This window comes from Anomaloglossus baeobatrachus, chromosome 11 (assembly GCF_048569485.1).
Source record: "Anomaloglossus baeobatrachus isolate aAnoBae1 chromosome 11, aAnoBae1.hap1, whole genome shotgun sequence".
Classification (NCBI taxonomy): Eukaryota; Metazoa; Chordata; class Amphibia; order Anura; family Aromobatidae; genus Anomaloglossus; species Anomaloglossus baeobatrachus.
In genome coordinates this window covers 59,203,594-59,218,241 of record NC_134363.1, presented here as the reverse complement: position 1 = coordinate 59,218,241, position 14,648 = coordinate 59,203,594, and the positions used below count along the sequence as shown (strand labels likewise).

General features: G+C 41.9%; 1 protein-coding gene across 1 annotated transcript in view; it reads right to left on the bottom strand.

Moving 5' to 3' along the window:
• Positions 1-8,833: 8,833 nt before the first annotated feature.
• LOC142256969 (leukocyte antigen CD37-like) overlaps positions 8,834-14,648 on the bottom strand; it is a 119,786-nt gene continuing 113,971 nt past the window's right edge. The window contains exon 9 of the mRNA XM_075328993.1: positions 8,834-9,878. Coding sequence (XP_075185108.1) covers positions 9,801-9,878 — 78 coding nt within the window. The 3' untranslated portion in view covers positions 8,834-9,800. The remainder of the gene's footprint in view (positions 9,879-14,648) is intronic.

Below are 14,648 nucleotides of genomic sequence, written 5' to 3'. Positions count from 1 at the left end.
GGGCACCACAAATTATTTTTTTGTTTTTTACCTGCTCCTGGTTTTGGCTTAAAATACTAAAGTAAAAACCCACCCAATACTTAACATGTGCACGTGGACTTAGAGTAAGAAAGGGGTTAATGACTTTAACGCCATATGCACATGTGATGCCCCTGGACTAGTCGGGTTGTCACAGGGTACTGCACGCTTTTTATCTCCCAGTGCAGGACTCAAACCCCCATGGTTCTGGGTTCTCAACTTGCATCACTGTCTCCATCAGCATAAACAAATCCTAATCACACCTCGCACCACACCCTGTCAGGCACACCAGTGGGCTGCTAAGCTGGAATAGGGCCGCCCACCTAGGGGTCAGGCAGGGAGGTGACAAGTTAGTGCAGTGGTAGCCGTCGAACAGTAAGGAGCTCGAGGAAGCTGGTAGTTGGAGCTCCCAGGGGAGAAGTAGATTGGATTGCAGACAGTGGTCTGGACCCGGAGGAGTCTGAGACCCGGTTGCGGGATATTGGGACTGGGCGCCTGGCTGAGTCTTGGAGGACGGTTGGCAGCTGCAGTACAATAGCTGGTCTGGGGCCAAAGGCACGTCTGGGTACTGGACCCTAGGTCGGGGAGAGGCTTCAAACAACCCGGCAATTAACCTGCGGAGGATAGGGCCTTTATGGGGGATAGGGCTTTCCAAGCAAAGCAGCCCACTGAAATCCCAAGCGTGAGCCCCTGAGAGCAAGCTCCTATACTACCCGTAGAAGGGAGCGGGGCCCGGACAGCTGCAACTTACGGGCCACTTGGACACTACTAAATTTCTATGCACGGAGGCAGGATCCGGACCATCAGGCAGTGCTGCAGGGGAACGGAACCCGGACAAGCTCCCCCAAGAGGGCAGCGACACCCAGAGACTTGGTTTACTACGTTGTCAGTGTCTGCTTTCCCTTCTGAGTGAGTACCCGATCAGCCCCTGCTACCAGCAAGCCTGTGCTCCCCCTGCAATCCATCCCACCATCAAGAGTCCCGGGCCTTTCCTACCCTTGGAGGGAAAACGTCATCTAGCTGCCCCCATTCCATCAACCCCAGTACTTCCATTGGCCGCGGCGGTACTCCCTATTACCGCACACCACGGGTGGCGTCACAAACGATCTAATCCCTGTAAATAACCCCCCTTCTACAATTAAGAGTGACCCCGGGTCCGGAGACCCTCGAGCCACGAGTAGCGACACCCGGATCCGAGCGGTTCGACCGCTGCTGGGGGCGGTACACACATTGAGTATTTGGTGACTTTTTTACCTCAGTATTTGTAGCCAAAACAGGAAGTGGTGCCCGTGTTTCTTTTATTGTTCCACTCTTGGTTTTGTCTTACAAATCCTAAGGTAAAATACTGACCAAATCCTGAACGTGTGAATATGGCCGTAAAGACTTTAACCCCCTTCCTTATTTTAAGGCCCCATGCACACGTTTAGTATTTAGTGATTTTTTTATCTCAGTATCTGTAACCCAAAACTAGGAGTGGAACAATCAGAAGAAAAGTATAATAGAAACACTGTCACCACTCCTGCATTTTTTTTTAACCACCCCTGGTTTTGTCTTACAAATACGGAGGCAAAAAAACCTCACCCAATACACAAGTGCGCAATGGCCTTAGAGTAAGGATGGGGTAATGTCTTTACAGACACACTGAGAATTTGGTGAGTTTTTTTACCTCAGGATTTGTAGCCAAAATCAGGAGTGAAACAATCAGAGGAAAATTATAATAGAAACATGGGCACCACTGCTGGATTTATCACCCATTTCTGGTTTTGTCTTACAAATACTGAGAGAAAATACAGGCCAAATACAGAACGTGTGGATGTCGCCTTAGAGCAAGGAAAGGGGTTACTGTCCACCTTCACGCGTTGAGTATTTAGGGCCAAAACCACGAGTGGGTGAATAATACAGAACTGGCGCCCATGTTTCTATTATACCTTTCCTCTGATTATTCCACTCCTGGTTGTGGCTACAAATTCTGAGGTAAAAAACTCTCCAAATGCTCAACCTGTGCATGTGGCCTTAGGCTATGTGCGCACGTTGCGTAAAAACATGCAGTTACGCTGCGCTTTGTAGCGCAGCGTAACTGCATGCGTCCTGCGGCCCCTGCACAGTCTATGGAGATTGTGCAGGGGCCGTGCGCACGTGGCGTCTAAGAGCGCAGCGCTTCGGCTACTGCCGAAGCGCTGCGCAAAAAGAAGTGACATGTCACTTCTTTCCTGCGCTTTGCCGGCAGCTCCTGCTCTGTCTATGGCAGGAGCTGCAGGCAGAGCGCATGGAATCGGCGCTCACTACGGACATTTCTGCAGCGATCTAAAGCGCACATGTGCTCTTCAGATCGCTGCAGAAATTTCTGCAGGGCTTGTACGCAACGTGCGCACATAGCCTTAGAGTAAGGATGGGGCTAATGTCTTTACAGCCACATTGAATATATGCAGAGTTTTTACCTCAGTAAGGCTGGTTTCACACTACGTTTATTTAACATCCGTCCATAACGTTTTTTTAGCGGAAAAACGGATCCAGTGCAAATGCGTTTTCACTTCAATGCATTTGCAATGGACTCGCGTCCACCTGCGTTCGCATGTGTTTGCGTGCGTTAGACACAGGATCCGTACTTTTGCGTTATTTTAACATGTTTCAAAAACGCTACTTGTAGCGTTTTTTACCTTTGTCAAAATAACGCATCTCATAGGATCCTTCACATTGCGCCGCGAGCTGCAATGCATTTCAATGAGCGCTGGATCCTGCCTAGCAGAATGCGTTGAGTTGCGTTGTAACAGGATCCTGCTTTTGTACTGAGCATGCCCAGAAAGTACTGAGCATGCCCAGAACCAGTCTCGCGTGATCTGTCTCTCTCTCTCCTTCTCCCCCCCTCACCCTCTCTATCTCTGTCTTTCCCCCTTCCTCCCCTCCCTCTCTCTCCCACCTGAGAGCTGCGGACACTCGTAACCAAGGTAAATATCGGGTAACCACTTCTCTTAGTTACCCGATGTTTACGTTGGTTACGTGTGCAGGCAGCCCTGCTCCTAGCAGCTGCAGACACTCGTAACCAAGATAAATATCGGGTATCCAAGCCCGATGTTTACCTTGGTTACGAGCGTCAGCAGCTGTCAGAAGCCGGCTCCCAGTCTGGCACGTTTAGTTCCCCTCACTCCCGATCACATGACTCCAATGCCCGCCCCTAAACATCCAGTGACAGGATCCTGCAAAATAACAGATGCGTTAGCATGCGTTTTTTGCTGTAAAAGCAGGATCCGCTTTTGCAGCAAAAAAACGTTCCTGACGCATGTTAAAAAAACGTAGTGTGAAAGCAGCCTAATCTGTAACCCAAAACCAGGAGTGGAACAATCAGAGGATAAGTATAATAGAAGCACGGGCACCACTTCTGTATTATTCACCCACTCCTGGTTTTGCCTTACAAATACTGAGGTAAAAAACTCACCATATACTCAATGTGTGCACGTCTCCTGAGAGTAAGGAAGGAGTTAATGTCGCTATGGCCATATGCACACGTTGAGGATTTAGTGACTTTTTTTTCTATCTCAGTATTTGTAAACCAAAACCAGGAGTGGGTAAAAAATGTAGACTGTGCCCATGTTCCTATTCTACTTTTTCTCTGATGGTTCCTCTCTTGGTTTTAGCAACAAATACTGAGGCAAAAAATTCACCAAATACTCAACGTGTGAATGTGGCCATAAAGCTTGACGTAAGGAAGGGGTTAATGGCTTTATGGTCTCATTCACACGTTCAGTATTAGGCTACTTTCACACATCAGTTTTCTGCATTCAGGCACAATCCTTTTTTTTCCTGATCCAAAGGATCCGGCAAAAAAATGTAAAACCGTATCCACCGGATCCAGTTTTTAACGGATCCGTTATGCCGGATGCGTACAAAACCGGATCCGGTGGATACGGTTTGCATCCGTTTTTGCATCCGGTTTGTCCTTTTTTTTTTTGAAGGATCAGCTTTTTTAATTAATTTGGTGCATGCGCAGTTAACAAAAACGGATCCGGTAGCCGCATCCATTTTTTACCGCATTGCGCCGGATCCGGCGTCCATAGGCTTTCATTGTAAAACACGCCGTATCGCGCCGGCGCGATGCGTTTTTTTGCCGGACAAAAAAACGTTGCAAGACACGTTGCCTCCGGCCGCCGCTTTGATAAATTTTGCCGCATCCGGAAAAAAACGGATGCAACGCAAAGCCATCAGGTACAATCCGGTTACAATGAAAGTCTATGGGGATAAACCGGATGCGGTACCGGATTCGATTTACCCGTTTTTTTCTGGATTGTACCTGATGGCAAAAACCTGATGTGTGAAAGTAGCCTTAGGGAAGTTTTTTAACTCCGCATTTGTAAGCCAAAACCAGGAGTAGAACAATCAGAGGTGAATACATTAGAAATATGTGCATCACTTCTACATTTTTCACCCACTCCTGGTTTTGGCTTTCAAATACTGAGGTAAAAACACACCAACTACTCAACATGTGCATGTGGCCTTGGAGTATGGTAGGGGTTAATGTCTTTACGGCAATGTGCACACATTGAGTATTTGGTGAGTTTTTACCTCAGTATTTGTAGACAAAAGCAGGAGTGGAAGAATCAGAGGAAAAGTATAACAAACACAGGCATTATTTTTGGATTTATTGCCTACTCCTGAGGTAAAATACTACCAAAAACCTCAACATGTGCATGTGGCCTTGGATTAAGGAAGGGGTTTATATCTTTATGGCCACACGCACAAATTGGGTATTTGAGTTTTTTACTTCTAGGAATTGTAAACCAAAACCAGGAGTGGAATAATCAGCGGAAATGTATAATTGAATCAAGGGCACCACTTCTGGATTTTTTTACCCACTCCTGGTTTTGGCTACAAATACTGAGGAAAAAAAATAACCAAATACTCAGTGTGCATGAGGCCTAACAAAGGTGTTTGGACCTCTCTAGCACAAGCTGTGGGACTACTTTTTTTCTCCTGCATGCTAAAGCCCAAAACTTACTTCAGGCACGGTTATTGTTTGTTTGTTATATATATATATATATATATATATATATAACAAACAAACAAACAATGTGTGTATGTAATGTATGTATGTCATTCCGTGTCAAGTGGACCAGTGGTCCCCAGTCGACGTTCTCCGATTTTGCTGAAAATTTATAAGGATGTACATGTATGTTTGAAAAGAGGTTCTGTAAATTTTTAGGGCCAGATCTCAAATATATTGGGCACTGTTGACCTTTCACTGGAGGCCCCCCCCCCAAGGCTGCGGCTTCAGCTAAGAGGATTTTGCAAACTTTGGCACATAGCCATTAGAGTTCTATACTGGCTATGATGCTGAAATTTGGCATACTAGCTCAACTTTTGCTGCTAAACGCGATAAAATTATTACCGGCTATGACAAAACAATATTTCGGCCGCAATTTTGTGTCAAAGTAGCTTGCAAAACGCCTCGCATAAAATTTATGCCAAACTTTGCCCATATATAACTCAAGACCAAAAACCAATAGGAACTGGTGCTTTACCCTGTACAACAAACATCTTCATGACTTTGCATTGCTGCAATATCACGGTCAAAGCATATATATTTGTGGAAATATTCACACCCACATATAATGAAAAACTTAAAAAAAAAACGAATTTTACCTATTTTTAGGTCAAATTTCCCAAAAAGGGTACCCCTAAAATATATTAATTCTGTTATCATTTGAAAGAGCACATTTTTCTCTACAAGGATCATTGAGGGTTTTTTTGGAGTCTCTCCATTTAAGAAAAGAAAAATGCCACTGAACATGGTGTTATGTATGCACGTAATGCATTGATTTTGTGTTTGATTTTCAGATTCTTATCACATGTTACAGAGTTGTATTGTTGCTAGCAATGTCTATTATAATCAAAAACCTATAAACCTATTGACTATTGTTACATTTTAATGCATATATTATTTATTTTTTAGTGATGGAGAATGAAATTGATGACAAAAAGATTTGCATTTCAAGGGTGTCAAATGACCCTTCATCTTTCATTGCCCATGTAGATGGATCTGTCAGATCAGAAATGCCTTTTGTGCCAATTGCAAACCTCCAGCCAGGGCAATACATTGCCTGCATTTACAATAGGAACTGGTGGATTAGAAATATTTTTGAAATTTCAGTCGACGACCATGATGCATTAATACATTTCATGCATCCTCATGGAGCAGCTAGCTTCTTTCACTGGCCTGTGAGAAATGATACATGCTGGATTCCCGAGCAGTCGATCATTGCAATAATTCCAGCACCAGCTGCAACAGCAATGGGCCGACAATACAGCTTCTCTGAACCGATTATGTTGCAAATTCAGCAACAATTCCAGACCACTTACTTAGACTGAACATTATGGCTTGGGAACCAACAAAAGATACCCAATATTAGGCTTGGGATCCTAGGCAAAGACACCCACCCTCAGGCTTTGGAACCTGCGATAAAGAGACCACCCGCGACTTGCCTTGCACGGCTATCGGCCATGGCTCCTAGGCGATGGGGCTGCCAATTCTCGAAAGACAGCATTATTACAATTCTTAATAGGATTATAATACCAATTCTTAGGGAATTGGTTGTGGTATAACCACCATGGACCAACGCAAGGGTTTGAATCGTGCAGTTAGCATTCATTGCGTATTAATAAATAACACCATGTTAAGTGGCATTTTTCTTTTCTTAAATGGAGAGACTCCAAAAAAACCCCAATGATCCTTGTAGAGAAAAATGTGCTCTTTCAAATGATAACAGAATTAATATATTTTAGGGGTACCCTTTTTGGAAAATTTGACCTAAAAATAGGTAAAATTCGTTTTTTTTTTTAAGTTTTTCATCATATGTGGGTGTGAATATTTCCACAAATACATATGCTTTGACTGTGATATTGCAGCAATCCAAAGTCATGAAGATGTTTGTTGTACAGGGTAAAGCACCAGTTCCTATTGGTTTTTGGTCTTGAGTTATAGATGGGCAAAGTTTGGCATAAATTTTATGCGAGGCGTTTTGCAAGCTACTTTGACACAAAATTGCGGCCGAAATATTGTTTTGTCATAGCCGGTAATAATTTTATCGCGTTTAGCAGCAAAAGTTGAGCTAGTATGCCAAATTTCAGCATCATAGCCAGTATCGAACTCTAATGGCTATGTGCCAAAGTTTGCAAAATCCTCTTAGCTGAAGCCGCAGGCTTGGGGGGGGCCTCCAGTGAAAGGTCAACAGTGCCCAATATATTTGAGATCTGGCCCTAAAAATTTACAGAACCTCTTTTCAAACATACATGTACATCCTTATAAATTTTCAGCAAACTCTGAGAACGTCGAGTGGGGACGATTTTTAAAACTGGTCCACTTGACACGGAATGACCTAATATATATATATATATATATATATATATATATATATATATATATATATATATATATATATATATATATATATATAAAAAACAAACTGCAAACTACCTATAAAAAATGTACCATAATGAGATTAAATGTAACACCATGTTTTACTCATCATTGACATTTTTTCCATTGCTTCATCATCTAGCTGTTATTTCGGTGTGACGTTTTTCCAAAAATACAAAGTTGGATTTTGCCTTCATGTTTATCCTTTCATCCTAGGGCAGTGGGTGATAAAGTGAGATTTTTCCCTTTATGTAAGATAGATTAGTGGCTCCTTTTAGGGGGGTGAAACTCTCTCCATGGGTCCAGTGTCTTCCCAACAATCCCAATGTTCACAATGTTGGGGTGGGCATTCGTAGTCACGGCAGAGGCTCCTTGGCTACATTGCGGCTGGCTGTGAACCCCTCGCACCCCGGGCGCCACTCCAGTGCAAAATTAAAGAGTCCATCTATCCACTGACACATTGATTTTGACACACGACAGTTTCTTGCAAACACTGCAACTTTACTATCAATCTTCTTCATAACAACATCTCGCGGGCACCGCTTCTGACCCTGTCGGGGTTTCCTTTAGTTTCCATTACACAGTCCAATTTACCTGCTGACCGCTTCCCTGGAACTTGGGTCTCTGAGAGCACTACTAAGCCCCTCATCTCTTCCTTAGACATCACAGTATGTGGCAGATTCATCCTCTGCTCTCACGCCCGATTCCTACCCTATCCTTAGGGTCACGCTAACCATCAGTCTCTTGAAGGAAATCGTTGAGAATTCTTTCCAGGGAAACAGACGCCACTCACAGTCTGGACTAAACCTGCTTCTAGGGGACGTAATCAGTCCTTCCACGCACAGGACCCCACATGTCCGGTGTCTGAGTTTGACCCAGATGGTTGCGTCAAATTAGTTCTCTGGGCTTCTGCACTGCTACTCCTTACTGGGGACTCTTCTCCTCTCTTCCTATAACAGGCCCTTTTTATATAGAACAATCCTCCCTGCAACTAACTCCTTACTACCCAAAGGGTAGCAGAGAAGCAGTCACTTGATCCACACTGCACCTGGTGGCCAAACGGATTACAGCACCAAACCTTATGGTATACCTGTACATTGTCTGATACCTCTGTGGGGGTAGCAGAGCCTGAGACCCTCTTACAATGGTATATTAACATTTATGTGTAGTTCTATGGCGACTTCACTCCTGATTTGCATGAATATTCAATATGGATTATAAAGACCAAAACACATGACGGGGACTTTTTTTTTTATAAAAAGAAACACCTATAAATAACACATGCTAAATAATTCATGTCCTTTTATTCACATGCAGTACACAAGAGTCGATCATGAATATTTTAGACTTGTTCATATTAACCAAAACTATCAAAACTACAATGTCTTATACTATTTATTTTCACTATTATTTATTTTTTTTTTTTTAGAGAACTGCATAAAGAACAATTCCATAAATCGTGGCCTCAGACCATTTTTTTCACATTTGCCTGAATTCGGTCTAAAGCACGTGGATTTGTGAACACCAAAAGATCAGGAAATTTGCTTATACAGATCTCTAAGGGTGCAGGTGCATTTACAAGTGCCAGTATTGGGGCATTTTTGCAAAAATTGTGCAAGAAAAAATACTGCAAAAAACTGCAGGAGTAAATGCACCACAATGTGTATATACATTTATATATCTTACATTACATCTGTCACACTGGTTGGGCTGCCTGGCTCGTACAGGAATGTAAAGCACAAAGTAACGCATATTATAACTTCCCAAAAAAATCCAGATTTGGATGATGAATTTATATTTGTATAAAACAGGCATAAAAAAACAATCACAACCACTGCGCAAGTCAACAGAACGACACATGTATGACGATGTGAACCACATGTATAGCTATTTACAATAGTAACCTATTTCTTAGAATAACTTCTTTGTTGGTTGAAAGTATTTTTGATCCTTGTAACATTAGAAGAAAGAAATTTAAAAAAAAGTATTTGTTATACACACAATGACCTCTAGATGTCACTATTGTCGTAAAGAAGTGACAATAGTATAAAAGGCTCACAGAGGATTGCAGGGCAGTTCATCCTCTGGGGCTAAATACTGCAATTGGTAAGGGTTTAAATATTCCAAATATATGGGGACAGGGGGTGAGCAGAGCCTGCTGTCCACATAGGGATGATGTGGGATCTTGGATGACATCTTGAAGCTCCAAACGTTTTGGGAATAGGTCATCCATGGTGTAAATCAATGGAAGGGGAAGATACTAACGGGATGGGGGTTGTGCCATCAACGAGCTGAGAGGGAACATGCAGTTTCTTGACTTTGGTTGCGCAGTTTCCATTCTCTTTTGGGCCGTACCCAGAAGCGGAACAGTCTTTTAGGAATAGCGGGCAAGCTTATTGTAGTTTTGGTCCAGATTCCTACACAGACACATCGACAACGTCATGACAAAGAGCTGCAGAATGGATGAGAAAAGATTTACATGTCAGAGTAAGAAACATAACGTCTTCATTTTTTATTATAATTCAAAAAGTAAATAAAAATAAAATGTATTAAAATTTTTACTTTTTTTGCACTTTTTCCAAGAGCTTTACATTTTTATTTCCATTTATATACTAGTCACCATGAATAAACCTAACAATTTAGTATAGGGAAGCACCCCTACATTTCCTAAAGAAAAATGGTGCAAACAACTCAATAATTAAAACTCAATTTTATTTAGAAAATTTACAATATATAAAAAATAATAAAAATAAAGTAGTCCAATAGTAAGGGATGACCTCACCACCAGAATAAATTGGTATAAATTACAATCATATGTAATAATGCTATGCATGAATGGGGGCAGGATAATATGTAACCCCATTATGCTAAAAAGCGAGGAAAGTAAAATACCAACCTATCAAAAACCCATTGTGAGGCCTCCTGTGTCCCAACACATGTTTCACCTCTTCATCAGGGAGGTATAATGGGGTTACACTAGGTTTATACCAGTGGCTTTATCACAGGCAGATATGAGGTATACTGCACTTTCTTAATTTAGGTTGGCCTTATTGGTTTAGGGCTTATATATTTGTATATTTGATTCCAGCATAGGCATTGATATACTAAATATAATTGAACTAGGCACTCCAAAGTGGAAATTATTAGAAGACTTTTTTTATTTACAGCAAACAGTTTTATCACAGGAGACGTTTTGGTCAATATGCTGACCTTCAACAGGAGTCTTGGTAAGTATACAAACATACAAAAAAATATAGAAATTATAAAAATGACTGTCCGTCTTGTAAACTTAATATGTATAATCACATACAAACACGTGTTTATACATAATAATTTAACAAGATGGACCGTCATTTTTTTAATCACTAGGTGGCGCTAGATACTACTTGCGTGCAGTGTGAACGGAGAGGTAGTAAAACTAGCCAGGATCCGGAACCAGAAGAACACGACAGAACAAAGGGGGCAGGTAGAGACGAGAGCAAGATACAGGCCGAGGGTCAGGATTCCAGGAGTGTACGTATCGGAAACTGAGCAGGAGGAGACGTGGTCAGGAGAAGGTCAGAAGGGAGAAGGTAACGACAAAGTCAGGGGGGTGGGCAGAGAAGAGTCAACTACAGTCCAGGGTCGAGAAGCCAAGATCTGATAACTGTACACAAACGAGAGCCAAAAGTACTTATTGTGGAACCAGGAAATACGACTGACGATGTTCCGCACTTACTGTGGAACCAGGAAATACGACTGGCGATGTTCCGGGAGAACATGCTCCTTAATGAAACAGAGCAATCACCCGGAATGAGGAGCATCTGAGAAAGCACCTCCCAGCACCAGCATAGGACCCAGTGCTGAGAAACAACCCATCCACAGGAGCTCAAAACAAACAGCAGAGCATCTAACCTGCAAAACGCTCTGCGCAACAGAACATGCAAGAACCGTCACTGCAGGAGAGCATGGCAGAACATAACAGAGCACAAGATGCTCCACACATTGAAACCGTGACACACATATTTCCTATTATTTTTCACGTATACCCCCAACTTCAGGAAATATAAATGACAAAAATTAACCCCATGTATCATGGAAAAAAAAGGAAAAATTGTTTGATTATCTGAACGAGAAGATTTTAATAGGATTGCATCATGGACATTTGAAATCTGCCTATTCCGGCTTTGGTAGATAAAAGTTAATGCAATGACTTCTGGAATGTCCCTGCAATGTAAAGGAGGAGAAAGATTTATTTCTGTGTGTATTTCAACTTTTGTAAAGGAAAAGAAAAACGTACATTTCAAACATTTTTACAAAGTATTTTTTTGGGGTTTTTTTTGTTACAGTTTCTACATTTGTATTACTAAATAATATACTGTATATTAATTTGTCTGAGCGATTACAGCAGGTGCAGCACATTGGATCTAGTTCTGCTCCGGGGCCTCACATCACAGCTGTCCCCATACAGGCAGAGGTTCAAAAGTTTAAAGGAGGGAGTAGGTGCCCCCATGAGGACAAATAGCGGCACAGGGCCATGTATCCCATTAACTTATACTAGTTCACATTAAAAACCTGCATTGAGCAAATGATGCATATTATATACATTGCTGGCGGAAATGGACTCGTATATTCAGATTTTGTGCAGACAGAAAGAAGCTAATTTTCCATAGCTGCCAATAAGAGGATATCATCATTTTATAGGCTGCACTGGGAAGATGTAACATGAACTCAGATATAATACCCCAAGTATGAGGATAAGGCACTACTGTAATGCATGGTTTTGTATGGCCGTTTTAATCATGTGTGTTACTATTGTGTATTGTTCACTTTAATTCATATGACATTGCAGTTTACACACATCTGGTACTGGCAAAGTTAACTAGACTGGGGAATTTCCCTAATTTTATATGCTTAGACCCAGGAGCGGACATATCATTGGTGTAACTAAGGCCCAAGAGTTAATGGGGCCATGACCACTGCCAAAGCACGTGAAATTGTGTAACTTATTGGATTAAAGATGGCCCATATACTGTTCTGGCATAGGGGCCCTCTTCTGTCTGTGTCCTCCAGTGCTCAGACCACTGACTGTCATTTGTTGGAGGCCACAGCCTCAGCGTAGAGCCCTCAGTAGTAGACTGGTTTGGTCCTGGATGCTGAAGGTTTGCTGCCCTTCTTACAGTGAAGGAATAGTGTGAAGCGTGTAGCTCCTACCATCAAAAAGGTTCATACTAAGGCTAAGATTTAGGGGTACTTTGCACGCTGCAACATCGCTAGCCGATGATAGCAATGCCGAGCGCGATAGTCCCCGCCCCCGTCGCACATGCGATATCTTGTGATAGCTGCCGTAGCGAACATTATCGCTACAGCAGCTTCCCATGCACTTACCTGCCCTGCGACGTTGCTCTGGCCGGCGACCTGCTTCCTTCCTAAGGGGGCGGGTCGTGCGGCGTCACAGCAACGTCCCACGGCAGGCAGCCAATAGAAGCGGAGGGGCGGAGATGAGCGAGACGTAAACATCCCGCCCACCTCCTTCCTTCTGCATTGCAGCTGGGATGCAGGTAGGAGATGTTCCTCGCTCCTGCGGCTTCACACACAGCGATGTGTGCTGCCGCAGGAACAACATTGTATCTCCTATTGGTGCGACATTATGGAAATGTCTGACACTGCACAGATCACCGATTTACGATGCTTTTGCGATCGTTTATAGGTGCATCTAGGCTTTATACGTTGCGACGTCGTTACTGGCGCCGGATGTGCGTCACTTTCGATTTGTCCACGACGATATCGCAGTAGCGATGTCGCAACATGCAAAGTACCCCTTAGTCTCAGAAAACAATTGTACCATACCCCACCATCCAGTGACTCTACGCCTAATGCCTGTGTCTCTGCACCAACGGAAGACGTAGCCACTAAGCTTTGTACACTCTTCAAGTAAAGATGAGTTTGACTTCAACTAATGCTCTTTTCCCTTCCCTCTTTCCTGGCCTTTTTTATTTGCTCCCCCTTCCCTTCCTTTCTTTTCTTCTTTCCTCTCCCTCTCGACCTTCCTTATTTCCTTCCATCCTTCAGTCCCCTTTCTTTCCTTCTTTCCCTTACTTCCCTACCTCCTTCCTAACGTCCTACCTTTCCCTTCACGCTTTCCTTCCCCCCTTTCCTTTCTCTTCTTCCTTCTCTCTCCATCTCTCCTGTGGAGCGATGGAGAGACATCTATATACTGACATCCGGTGAGAAATTCATGTCAATAGCACCATCAGAAATATATTCACTTAGAGACTTAGTGACGTGTTCAGCACCTAATTCATAAATAAATATATATATATATATTTATTATATATATATATATTTATTATATATATATATATATATATATATATATATTTATTTATTATATATATTTATTATATATATATATATATATATATATATATATATATATATATATATATATATATATATATTATATATATATATATATATATATATATATATATATATATATATATTTGTGGGTTAAATTGGTATTGAGCACATCACCAATTTTCTATGTAAATATATTTCTAAAGGTGATATTGACATCATTTTCTCACCAGTTGTCGGTAACATCCCATCCAATCCACACAGGAAGAGAAAGCACACCAGGGATGTCCATAAATTTAGTGATATGTAATAATGAAAAATGGCACAAGGAGAAAGTATTGAACACACTTAATGAAATCTATGTAATACTTTATAAAATAGTCTTTGTTGGTGATGACGGATTCAAAACATCTGCTGTATGGAGAAACTAGTCGCATGTATTGCTCAGGTGTGATTTTGCTTATTCTTCCATATAAACATTCTTCAACCTAATGGAAGTAATGGAGCCTCCATGCTAGAAGGCCAAAAAAGCCCCATGACATTAGTAATTTTTTCCATGTTAGTTACCTTGCCAGTACTCCGAATAAAAGTCTCTGTAGAACAAGGACACAAAAAGCTGAAGATATTAGCTCAGTGATTTACAAGTTATTATCGAGAAAGTATAAAAAAAATAGAGGAAAACAAACCAAAAACCATCACTGTAAACACACAGAAGACTCAGCACACAGAGGATTGTTTTCCTAGAGAGACTTAATAGAATACAGTGGAACCTTGGTTAACGAGAACAATCCGTTCTGGGACTGTGCTTGTTAACCAAGTTACTCGTTCAGCAAAGCAAGATTTCACTTAGGAAATCATTGCAATGCAGACAATTCCTTCCACA